Here is a 12726-nt window from a genome sequence, read left to right on the forward strand (position 1 = left end):
CAATATTTATACTCTGGAGTCTCAGCGAACTCGCTGAGAGAGTCCACTGCGCCAAGGGAGCCACTCACAGTTCAGGTATGGTATGGCACCCCTTGCCAAAGCACTCCCTCTCCCCTTCTTGGGGAATGATCTAGTATGTAGGCCTTGGAGTCTCAGGGACCCCTCTGAGAGAGCCCACTGCGTAAAGGGAGCCTCTCGCAACAGAGATGGGGAAATTATACCACTTCCCCTGGCATCACAGCTTACTGATCTTTGGACGTTGCTTTGACTCATCTACCAGTTTGTGTCCCCGTCGCCCTTCCCCTCCTCTTTCCATGCGGTGCCTTCACCCTCCCCTCCTCTTTCCCGCCTTCTTTATCTGTCTACTTCCCCAGCTCCTACCCACTCCCCTGAATCTTTCCCCTTGCCTGTTTTTCCCCTTACGTATTTGTGCTTATTGTTTATCTCAACCTTACAAGTAACTATGTTGCCATGCCCTAATAACTGTGTAACCTTTGTAACGATGTAACCTGTAAGTATTGATCTGATGTTCATGTAAAGCGCTTTGATACCTCCGGGTCTAGCCAGCGCTATATTAAACCTTTAAAATAAATAGAAATGTGGTGAACAACAATATTGCTTCTACCACTTGGAACACATACACAATTGACTTATTCCGTATAGGAACAATTTGGTCTCTTTTTAAACAAAATGTGCCAAAACTGTTTTTTTGTAGACACCATGGGTTTCTGAGTGCTTGGTATCTCGAATAATAATATGACTTATAAAACTTTTGCCATATTTTATTGGGAAGTCCGCTTTTAGATGCTTTCAAAGAGTAGTTTTTAAACGTTTTTAAAACTGCCTGCTGGCTTTTTAGATATCAACCCTTAACCGCTTCCGTGCTCATGACAGCTCCACGCCGTCATGAGTCACGGGCGGCATGTGCTCATGATGGCGTGGAGCCCTCATGCAACTGCCGCTCCGCCCACGCCGCACTAATTCCCCGCCTGTGCGTGTGAATTAGTGAGTGGGCGGGGTCATGACGGCTCCACGCCGTCATATGCACACGCCGTCCATGACTCATGATGGCGTGGAGCCGTCATAAGTACTGGAGCACCATGCCCACCCCCTAGCCCTGCCCGTGCCGCGGCGGAATTCCCGCTGCGGCGAAAGGGTTACTATGAGGAGTGGGTATTATGTTCCCAGATTAGGCCCATGTAGCGAAGCAGCTCATTTCTTACATTGTCCTCACAAATAACATTTCCAAGCTGTGGCCTTTAGCATACATTTGCACGCACGACAATGTTGGATTAGTTTTCCTGAAACTAAACTTGTTTTAACATCTAGCTTCACACAACATTATTACAACACCCTGAACATCATGTACAAGCACTCGTTCCTTACTATGTACAAATGTCATCATTATCTTCATCCACGGGGCGAAAGGGCTATATACATATTCACAACATCACTAATCTACGTGTACATTGCAAGTCTGCTTTCTATTATAAAAGATAAGCATCCAGATAGATTAGTTGAGGAGGTCATCTTGTGAGGGGTGTCCAGTTCGTGATCCAGACAGGTTCCTTCACTCCATCTCATCAGGTAATGGGGTTGGATCATCCCTTGGGGGTTTCTTGGCTTTACACCTACATACACTCTAGGTACACTTAGAGTAAGGTTCACATATTAGGAGTACGCTAGATTACTGTCTTGTTTATATGCCTGCATATATACAATTGTTTAGCACCACGGTAGAACTATATCTACTATTTAGGCTCATGGTGCTTGTAATCACGTTTATCTACTTTTGTCTACTAATTATTGCAGCATGCATATTTTATGTAAGAATAACATTGGTTCAATAAATATTAATTAAAACATCGGACTGTGTATTCTCTGTATATTTCTCTGGAATAAGTGAGCACTAGTGACTGAGCAAAAGGTTCTGTACTGTTTCCATGATTACTGAGGAGTGAGGGTTGTCATGTTCAGTGGTTGCCAGAAACGATTCTTTCTCTAGTAGGTTAGGGGAGCTTATGGTGGCACTGAGAGCTAGCTGTTCTATAGGCCAACAATTCCTGCAGGGGTGTCTGGAATCAGTATTGACACCAAGCCCTTAGTTTATGTTGTCGGAACAATGCGCAGGCCCTATGGAATGGTAGGAACTACATGACAGCATGCTATGAGGTATTTGAATGTGGTACGCTGGAGGATAGGATTTGGTGGCTATTAGATTAAATAAAATTGAAGGATGCCATGGCTTAGTGGTGTATGTTTATTACAACCTCTTTGTTACCATTTACCTGCAATCTTACAGTCACAACAAAGTGCTATCATATCTATACATTCACCTCTTTACCTCAAATAGAATATTTTCTCTCTAGAGTATCATAAAAACTCTTGGGTTCTCTTATTGTATTCATTTCTACTGCTTTGTTTGAACTCTGAAGAATAAAAGAGAACGTATTTCCACTCACATAAATGTATATCATTACAGCAAAGAAAATGTCATTAGAAGACAACATAATAGAACTTGCAAGAGCAATGGTTGGAGTAGGGCAGTCAACACCTGAAAAAGAACACGAACTTGACGTTCTCACCATTGACCAAGCAAAGGATGTAATAACCTATCTAAAGAGCAGGTATGATTGTCTTACATCCTCAGTTTTAAAATGCAAGCACAATCACAAGACATTGTTTCATCATTTAGAAAAAATAAACAGATTTTCTACAACAAAATATCCATAGTGGCTGACAAGCAATTCATCGATTTTAGTTCGCCTCAAGCACATTATTGCTTTTCTGGGATAGAAATCTCTTGAGTTGGATCCTGATAGATGCAATACAGTAACAGAGAGTGAAATAAACAGCTAAAAGTGTCACTAGGCATTGAGATAGACAAACACAAAGTCAATAAAAACATAAAATGTTGGTAAATCTCCTGATTCTAGTATGCTGTTTATTAAAGTTCAGCAATGTATTATTTCATTAAAGATAAACAATTATTACAACCATTTTTCTATTTTATTTCCTGATATTTGGTAGAGTCAGGGACTTGTATGATGTTTACATAACTGCTCGAATTGCATTTTGTCAACATACAACTACAGCATACTTCACCTAGCAGTTAAAAAAGCAGACCTAACAAATGGAAGGGGGTTTGCAACCATGCATGAGAACAATATGTAGCAGATTCCGCTTTCTTTCCCTCCTTTGAACTGCTATCAATAGCAATCAAGCATAAATTTAATACAAACGTCTGCTGCCACATTATCTACTGCCATCCAGGACAATTCCTCTTCTTTGTCCACTGAACTTCAGTGATCTCATCTCTTCTGCGCTATTCACTGTTCTAGGAATCTCATCTTCGAAGTCTTTAACATTAAATTGAATTTTATTAATTATAGAAATGCTTCCAGTCTATCAGAATTCTGCTCATTTCATCACCTCTCTAACTCACATCATTCTTGACCAACAATAATGAAAATATGATCCCCTAATTATAACTCTCCCAGATCTCTTTATCCTTGAAAACTCAATCAAAATGAACAGTTCTGATCACCACTCTCTTACTTAATGCACTTCTCCTCTGAAGCGAGTCAGAAGTGGTCAAACAAAACCAATTAACAATTATGAACCATAATTGACAAATGAGACATTTCCATTGTTGAATTCTCAGCAAATTCAGACCCATTGTTTTAGAACATGCCATCAGCAGATCTCTTGAACTATTTTAAATCAGTCACTCTAAACAGTATAATTTGAAAGGGACCACTTCAAAAACAAAATAAACCTTCAACCTCAGGTACACACAGAACCAACCAAAAAGATAACTTGGATTATAAAAAAGCATGGCGAAACCTTGAAACTGAAGAATCACAACAAGCATTAAAACTACAAAGAAAAACACAAAAGGACAAAACATATCAATTGAGCATCAAGCCACCCCAAAATGTTGTTCCAAAACATAAAACACTACGTCAACCCTATTCGAAAGCTAGCATTCCACACTCACCAGCTATTATCTCACCTATTTCCAACTTCTCCTAGAGGGTTATTAAAAATTCAAAACTGATTATAAAAAACTCTAATTGATGTCAATCTTTCCAGTAATATCATAAAGATCACTACTAAATTGTCAGTTTTTAATAAGCTTGAAGACACCAATCTAAACAGATGACCCATCCCATTAAAATGAATACATTATTGCACTCAAGAAATAGTCATGCAAATTCTCAAAACTGTTAATTCATCCTTCAAAAAAATAAATTCCCATTATTACTTAATTCTGGATAGATCATGTCCCTCTAAGTGAACCTTCTTAGGTAAATGGATCAATCTGTCTCATTACAACTCCTTACACGTATATTCTAATTGCTGTTTTCCAATCTTGACTCTGATCAAATATAGCATTGATGCAATAAATACTATATGGTATTCTTCAAGCTATGTATTACATCATTTCATGCCTTGCCTTTCTTGCTGGTCACTTTTGATGTGTTAGCCACTTTTGGCACTGTTGACCATAAAATACTTCTCACCATCCTGTCTTCCATAGTTGGAATAAAGGGAGAAGTCGTGAAATGGTTCTTATAGTTCCTGTTAACAAGATTCAACTTTCTAAAGATTAACTTATTAAAAGCTCCCACATTACGGATGAATGAGTGTTCCTCAAAGATTCATTCAGTCTCCGTATTTATTCATTCTTTATGTGGAACGACTCAAAATAATGATCCAGGAAAAGACAATCAACATACACCAATATGCTGATGTTGGTAAATTTTATGTGAGACTCTCATGTCATCAGACTGAACAACTTTAAAAGCCTTCCAATACAAGCTAGGAACTGCATGAGCTAAGTCCCCCCCACAATTAAGCTCAGCAAAGACTAATTTATGGTTTGGTTGATGGAGTAACAGCAGACTGGGTGGCAGAGGACTTTATGTCCACAACCGTGCCTTTAGTTTGACTGCCAAATTGAGAGATGTCTACCTGCCCCACTGACATCTCCGTACATTGGCAGGAACCGTCATCACAGTGATTCCTGTTAATGTTGAAACAGTTTGACAGATGGCCCTGTCAAACATGACGGCCAGCCATCAACATTTGTGAAAGTTTTACATGTAAAAAAAAACACCCAATAAGGGAGTATATTTTTGAAAAATATAAAAGAAATGGCCTCCACACCACAAGAGTTTTTTCCCATGGTGTGGTCCCATCCATTAATATAAACCTGTCTTGAAAATTTCTCCTCACTTCGTATTTAACTCAGATTGGTCCCATTCATAAATCACTGGGTTAATTATTGACAATAAAATATGTGCTAAAATCCCTTCTTTTAAGTCTCCGTACTAAGGAAACTTCAGCTGGCCTCAGGTCCAACAATCAACACATGCAGAGTGTAGTTGGCTAGAACTGGCCATGTTGGCTCCTCCTTGCTGAGTAGGCCTAGTCTCACGTCTTGTATACTATGGGGGATTATTTTGAACTATATGTTTGCAAACAATATTAATGACTTCTATATTTTTAAAATCGATATTACGAACTTTCAAATTGATATATTTTTTTCTTTCTTTTTTGTCCTTGTATGTCTGCTGGGAAAAAAAAACCTCTGAAATGTCCTACTTTTTTGAAACCACTCTCCTGTCCTACTGGAAAGAGACGGATGTAACAACCTTATGGTCAAAGCAAGGGGGTTATTTGACTACCCTGTAGCAGCAATCATTGGACTCTGGCAGAATTACAGAACTTTATTTTCTGGGGATGGGGTCCCTGGGGCTGAAGATGGCCCAGGAGGGTGGTGCCCTTGTTTATTTTATTTTTAAAAATGTCTGGGCCCAGGGGGATGGGGTCCCCAGGCTGAAATCGGCCTGGGGAGGTGAGCCACACAAACACCCTCCCTTGAAATAAAAGAAATGGCCAAGCCCCGGGCCCCTCCCTTTTTAAAAAAAAATATAAACATAGGCCTAGCCCCGGGGGTGGGGTCCCCAGGCCGAAATCAGCCTCAGGAGGGGGACTTGGCACCCCAGCAGCCTTTTTAATGTAATAAACTTTTCAAAAATGGGTCAAGCCCTAGGGGATGGGGTCCCCGTGGCCCAAAAGGGTGAAAGGGAAGGGGATCAACACAGCCCCCTTCTTAAAAAAAACAAAAAAACAAAGCCAACAGCTCACCGGAGGCTCCACTCCCTTTCTCCACTACTCTGCAAATGCGCCTCCTGCTGCTCTCTTGGTTGGGGAATGAAGTCCCTTCGCTGCTGAGGGTCGTTAGGGGCCAACTAGCTCACCTGTTACCTCCAGTAAGCCCCACACAGTGGGACTGCTGAGAGGTGGTCAGAGGCCTCGCCCCATTTTCCACCACTCTGCAAACTAGCTTCTGTTACCCAGAATCCCTTGCAAACCTCAAACTTTGTAAAAAAAACATTTTCCTCACATTTCTGTGACGGAAAGTTCTGGCATCTGTGTGGATCCACAAAATTCCATGCACCCCCTCATTCCTCAAAGTCTCCTGATACAAATGGTACCTCACTTGTGTGGGCAGGCCTAGTGCCCGCGACAGGTAACGGGCCAAAATGCAATGTGGACACACCACATTTGAAACTTACCCTTTTTTTGCAAAGTTTCTAGCTGTGCATTTTGAACCCTAGCTCGTCCAGCACATAGGGAAACCTAGCAAACCTATACATTTCTAAAAACTATACACCCAGAGGAATCCAGGATAGGGTGACTTGTATGGCTCTCACCAGGTTCTGTTAAACAGAACCCCTTGCAAACCTCAAACTATGTATAAAAACATTTTCCTCACATTTCTGTGTTGCAAAGTTCCAGAATCTGCATGGATCCACAAAATTCCACCCACCTGCATTCCCCAAAGTCTCCCAATAAAAATGGTAACTGATTTGTCTAGTAGGCCTAGTGCCCGTGACAGGAAACGGGCCAAAACGCAACGTGGATACACCACATTTTTACAGTGAAAACTGACCATTTCGCTGCAAACCTCAAATTTAGCTAAAAAATCATCATTTCCTCTAATAGCTGTGTGGGAAAGTTGTGGGATCACCGCACAGCACAAATTTCCTACCATTCAGCGTTCAACTCCGTCTTCCTATAAAAGTGATACCTTACTTGTGTGGATGGGCCAAGTGCCTATGACATGGACGGGCTAAAAATGTGTAGAGATTGAGGGGGGCCCAAAGCAGGTCCAAAAGGGCAGTTTGTTTCTATGTTTTTAGGCTGACACTACTTTTGGCACCCACACAAGTGAGGTATCATTTTTCCCTAGAGACCAATGGGAATAATGGGTATTAAGAAATTTGTGTCTTCATAGTGATCCTACGACTTACCCACACAGACATGTGAGGAAAATGTGACTTTTTATGTAAATCAGAGTTTTGCTGGGAATTCTGGGTAAGTAAACGCTGGGGGATCCATGCAAGCCACACCGCCAGCCAAGAGTCAGTACATGCACTCCACCATCCTCACACACCACCAGCCAAGTGCCATTTACTCACATGGCCAGCAAATCGCCATCCATTCACACCGCTAGCCAAGCACCATCCTCGCACACTTCCAGCCATATGCTATCAATGCACACAGTCAGCCAAGCAATATCCACGCACACCGCCAGCCAAGCGCCACCCACACACTCCACCAGCTAAGGGCCATCCCGATTCCCTACACACCGCCTGCCAAGCAGGGCCAGTCTGGGCTGAAATGTATGGTAACGCATTCAACGGGAAGGGGCTGGAAGGAACCCCTTTCCCTTTGGGAATGTTGAAAAAAAAGTGTTTAGGAGTAGGAAGTGATTTTATGGACTAGCCACTGCTTACTCTTCACAAAAGTTAATTATACTTTTTATTTATATTTTTATTAAAGCAACCCATGTTCCTTTAAGGAAAATGAGTAACCTTTTCAGTAAAAAATGTGGCTTTATTTAAAAGTCATCACACATATGGTGGTCTGCTGACTTCAGCAGGTCACCATCCCTGTTATGGTGGTGTTTCCTAGAGGGTCAGAATTTGACCTACCCCATTATTATTGGTAGGTCGAATTGTAACCAACTAGGAATAGTTTTCCCGAACCGACCTTATAATACATAGGTCAGTTCGCAAAATAAAATACTGATCGGAAAAATACTTCCTGCGAATTGTGATCAGTATTTTGCAACCAGCTCTATGTACATCTTGCCCTTAGACTTTTAAGTCTCAAACTCCCACCAGAGTACACTTGAAAAGGTCCCATGGAAGTTACTTGGGATCTGATTACAGTGCCGTAGCGGAAGCAGGACCGCCTGACTAGAAGTCGGAGTTGCTGCTGCCCTGATTACAATGTGACTGCCTTCACAGCGGTTGTAATGTGGATATTATTCATTGCGGCATGTGCTGCGGCCTGCAGCACACACCCCAATAGAAAATAAACACATTAAAAACATCTCTGCCCTGTGTGGCAGGCATTATGCGGTGCCTGCCACATGATCCAGAGATGTTTAGCGGGGGCACCATAGGAGCCCCCTAAGACTCCATTGTGGAGGGCCAGAGGAGAAGGGGCACTGCTAGGGGCCCTCAAAGTCACCTTCCTCCTGCCTTTCATGGCAGGTGAACCGCCATGAAAGGACAGGTGGAAAGGGACATTGTAATCCCTATGGCGGTGCCCTCATTGTAGGGATTACTTACCCTTCAAAGCACCAACGGGCTTCATGAGCCCGTCAGGAGTGCAGCGGCGGCTCCTCCACCAGATGGTTCCAACCGCCGCATTGCAATGCCACGGGCAGACTGCAGGGGCAGATGTCGGTGGGTCCGTGTTAGAAACGGGACCCTGGCCGGCCAAGACTCGCGTCTAGGTCAGTCAGGGATCGCCATTTCTAAGGGTCAGGGCAAGGGAGTCACACACCAAGATAACCCCTCTCTCGCCCTCTAGGTAACGTGGCGCGAGCAGTCAAGGCTAAACTTGGAGGCTATGTAGGTTAAGTGTTTGCGCGCGCACCCAGCAACAACACCCAAGGCCCACCACAAAGGAAACTCCACACAAGGTTATATAAAAATAGCCTTTGTATTATATCAAAAACACATTAGATAAAACATACATTTGGTTACACTGTGCCAACAGGCACGGGCAGAATTTACAAGGGGGATATTTACAAGACAGGGCCACCTGGACCACTGTCAGGAATCATCACTTTTTAGGAATAGTAATTAGCACATAGAATACTTTTAGAATCAAAATAGAACGTGTATCACAAATTAACACACAACCAGTATTTACTGGTAGAGCATCAGAACCTCCTACGCAACCCTAACCACCTTAGGCAACTATTGCGCAGGGAACAAAAGACCTCAACTAGCAACACCTGTACTAGGAGAAAAGCAACCACCTAGGAATCACCAACATCTAGGGGTATAAGCATAGGAACAGTACACATGATGCATTAACATTCAGCGGTGTAGGGAAGGAAAACACATGATGGATCCAAACACATTCAGAGGTGCGAGCACAAGAAAACACATGATGCAGTACCTACATTCAGCGGTGTATGCAAGGAAAGACACATGATGCTTCAGAACACATTCAGCGGTGCGAGCACAAGCAATTGCGCAAAACTTCCCATGAGCCACAACCTGTGGCAGTCCCTGTGTCCCAAAGTCAGGGCAGGCTGTAATAAGCCAAAAAGTACACCCAGCCTAAACGTAGCAACTGTCCACTAAGTGCTGGACAGTTGTTAAATATGATGCACCACGTTGGAGCCTCGCAGGCTCAGGAACAACAATGGGACCAAAGGCAATGGGGGAGCCTCGCAGACTCTGGACAGCTGGTTGTCCCCTCTGGGAGCCTTCGCGGCTCTCGCACTGAAGAAATGCCCCCTGAGCCCTCTCAGGGCTCTACACAAGACTGGCCGTCGTTGGAGCCTCGCTGGGCTCGAAACACGCAATGCCCCTGAGCCTTTCTGGGGCTCTAAAGCACAAAATGCGGCCGTTCGTGGGAGTCTCTCCTCGGGAGACTCGAATGCGGAAATGCCCCTGGAGCCCTCTCAGGGCTCCACACACGAATGGAGCAGCGTTGGAGCGGCCCTCTGCCAATCGGGGCCGCTCGAGGAACAAAGGACCCTGTCCCCGCACTCACCGGTACTTCGCTGGTGCTGCGGGGGCAGGAACACTGCCGGCTCTCCTCGCTTGCAGCGCGGGGCTCCTCTTCCTCGGAGCCCCGCCGGCGGCGCCTCTCTCTCCTCGCTTGCCTGGTTGCAGGCGGGACTTCCGGTCGGCCTCTCAGGGGCCGCGCTGCGATTGGCCGGTCGGCCAGATACTTCCGGGTCGTCGCGGGCAGCGCGGCGGCCCGTTCCAGGTAGGCAGGCGGGCTCCCAGTACCCAAGGAATGGGCTCCCTCGAGGTATTTACAGTAGTAAAGTACGGGGCAATGCCGGGTGGGCACCGGCTCGATAATTTAACAATGAAGCGAGGTGGCACTCGCTACGCGCCGCGAATCGGCAGATCAGGCGGCCAAATGCCGGGTGGGCACCGGCTGTGCACAAGAGCGCTCCCCAGCGCTAGGACCGACAATAAAGCGCTCTCAAGCGCTAAAGGCAAAGCGAGGCGCTTCCCGGCACTAGGGAAAGTCCAAAGCGCTCCCAGGCGCTGGGAACACAAGCACAGCGCTTCCAGCTGCCCTCAGCAGGGCAGAGTTCCAGCAAAGGTCCTTAGTTAGGCAGGGGGGCAAGGCTGGGCCAGGGGCCAGCTCACTGGCCCTCCAGGCAGGGAGGCAGTCCAGGTGGCGGTTCCTCCTGGCCCCAGCAGCAGCAGCAGCCCCCTCAAGATCCTAGAAGAGAACAAATTCAGTGGGGACACAGCCCCATTTTTATACACTGAAATCCTTTGTCTGTAGGTGCAGGGTGGGGGAGAAACCAGTTGCAACTTGTTCTGGAGCACTCTTGATGGGCCAACCACCCATTTCATTCACTGGGGAGGCTAGGGTCGTTAGACACACCACAGGGGGGCGGAGCCAGCATTGTGTGGGGAAAACCCAGCCCATCCAGGACACATGTACACTCCTCCCACACATCACTCATGCTAATCTCCCACTCACCACCGGGCAGACCCATCCAGACTTCCTGGAGCCTGGCATGCCAGCCAGCTCCAGCCAATCACGCTCCAGCACCCTCACTGCACACATATCTCAATGTCCAGAAGTAGCACTTCCCAACTAGACACACACATGCCGCAGACACCATCTTGCAGCATTCACTCTCACGAGTTTACACATACCAAACTCGAGCCTGCACTCCCCACGCATCAGGAACTACCAGGGACACACACATTCCCCATGCATTCCTATGGGAGGGCAGGCCAGCCATACTACACGCACGCACTTTCACTCTGGGACCCAGGGAAAAAGTGCGCCAAGCCAGAAATCATGAACACCAGGTCGCCATCAAAAGCAAAAAGTTCAGGGGTGAACCAGCCATAAAGGCCCGGGTCCAACACAACCCCCTTCCAGCCAAAACGCAGGGTAGACCGATCACCACCGTGATGGGCTTCCCTGCTTTGGGCGAAAGAACAAGGACACGGGCCCGCCACTGCCGGGACACCGTCCTGTTCCACGCCACTGTGAACCCCTGGGATTCCTTCTCAAACCACCATCTGGAACAACTGGGCTACCCCACTGGTACTCCTCAGCTGTCCCCGGCCAGGACCAGGCCCTAGGCCACCCAGGTACCACTGGTTCCTGCCTACTCACCGAGTGGGGGGTAGTAACCCCTGGCACATAGTAGCCACTCTCCACTCTTCCTGTCTGCAAGACAGGGCTAGACTGCCACTGGTTCTCCAGCCTAGGGTCTACAACCTCAGGCGGACCAGGAGTCTCAGAGAAGGCTTTCCTCCCCTTACCTCGTCTTCTAGGGTTCCTCCACCTCCTGCGAGGTGTACACCTAGAACGCCATTCCAACCCAGGGTTTAACCCCTCGGGTTGCGCCGGGGTCAGAGGCGGGCTCTCCCACCCTCTGCACCCCCTTCCAGAGTTCTGCACCCTCCCAACTGGAGAGGTACCCCTGGAAGAAGCACTGGCTAGGACTCTGGTTACAGAAGTCCCACCCTTCAGGTCAGGCCGATCCTGAACCTGCCCTCCCAACCTTCGGTCTAAACCTCTAGGCGGGATAATTGCCTGGCACTCCAGGACTTCTGGGGACTCACTCACCATCCCCCTGAGGCTAACACATGACTCATGTGCTGCGTGACTGTCTGTCTGGCGCAGATCTCCCGCCTCCTGTCCACCTGACAGTGCGGGAAGATCCCCCAGAACAGAAGTGGTGTCACCATGGTCACTAAACGGGAACTTCGCCCAACTGGGTAGTCCCTGACCCACTGGTTCTCCCACTGGGGAACTCCCCCAATCACTCCTCACTTCGGACTTCCGTGCCCCCCCCACTGGAGTGGCACTGCCGGACACTAGAACCACTGGAACACTATTTAAAGATACTCCAGGTTCTCTAGACACTAGGGGATCACCCTCAAGGCGTCTAACAGGACAGCCTAGATCCCTAACCTGGTGTTCCCTCAAGAAACCATCCAGGTTCTGAGACTGGGTTTCGGGCACCTGGGAACACTCAGTCCCCCACTCACTCTTGCTCCACTGAGCCAAGACGTGAGCCCCTTCACCCCTCTCGCTACACTGGGACCTAGCTGGGCTCCTCTGAGCCTCTTCCACCACACTGGTCTGGAAGATACCTAACCCACTACTCTCGGGTTCACTCACCCATGA

The 12726-nt window shown here is 46.7% G+C and overlaps 1 protein-coding gene across 1 annotated transcript in view; it reads left to right on the top strand.

Moving 5' to 3' along the window:
* The window catches only part of CABCOCO1 (ciliary associated calcium binding coiled-coil 1), a 191194-nt gene that overhangs the window by 69894 nt on the left and 108574 nt on the right, over nt 1-12726 (top strand). Inside the window, exon 4 of the mRNA XM_086921774.1 lies at nt 2483-2627. Coding sequence (XP_086777900.1) covers nt 2483-2627 — 145 coding nt within the window. The remainder of the gene's footprint in view (nt 1-2482; nt 2628-12726) is intronic.

The sequence above is a fragment of the Lissotriton vulgaris genome, chromosome 5 (assembly GCF_964263255.1).
Source record: "Lissotriton vulgaris chromosome 5, aLisVul1.2, whole genome shotgun sequence".
Taxonomy (NCBI): Eukaryota; Metazoa; Chordata; class Amphibia; order Caudata; family Salamandridae; genus Lissotriton; species Lissotriton vulgaris.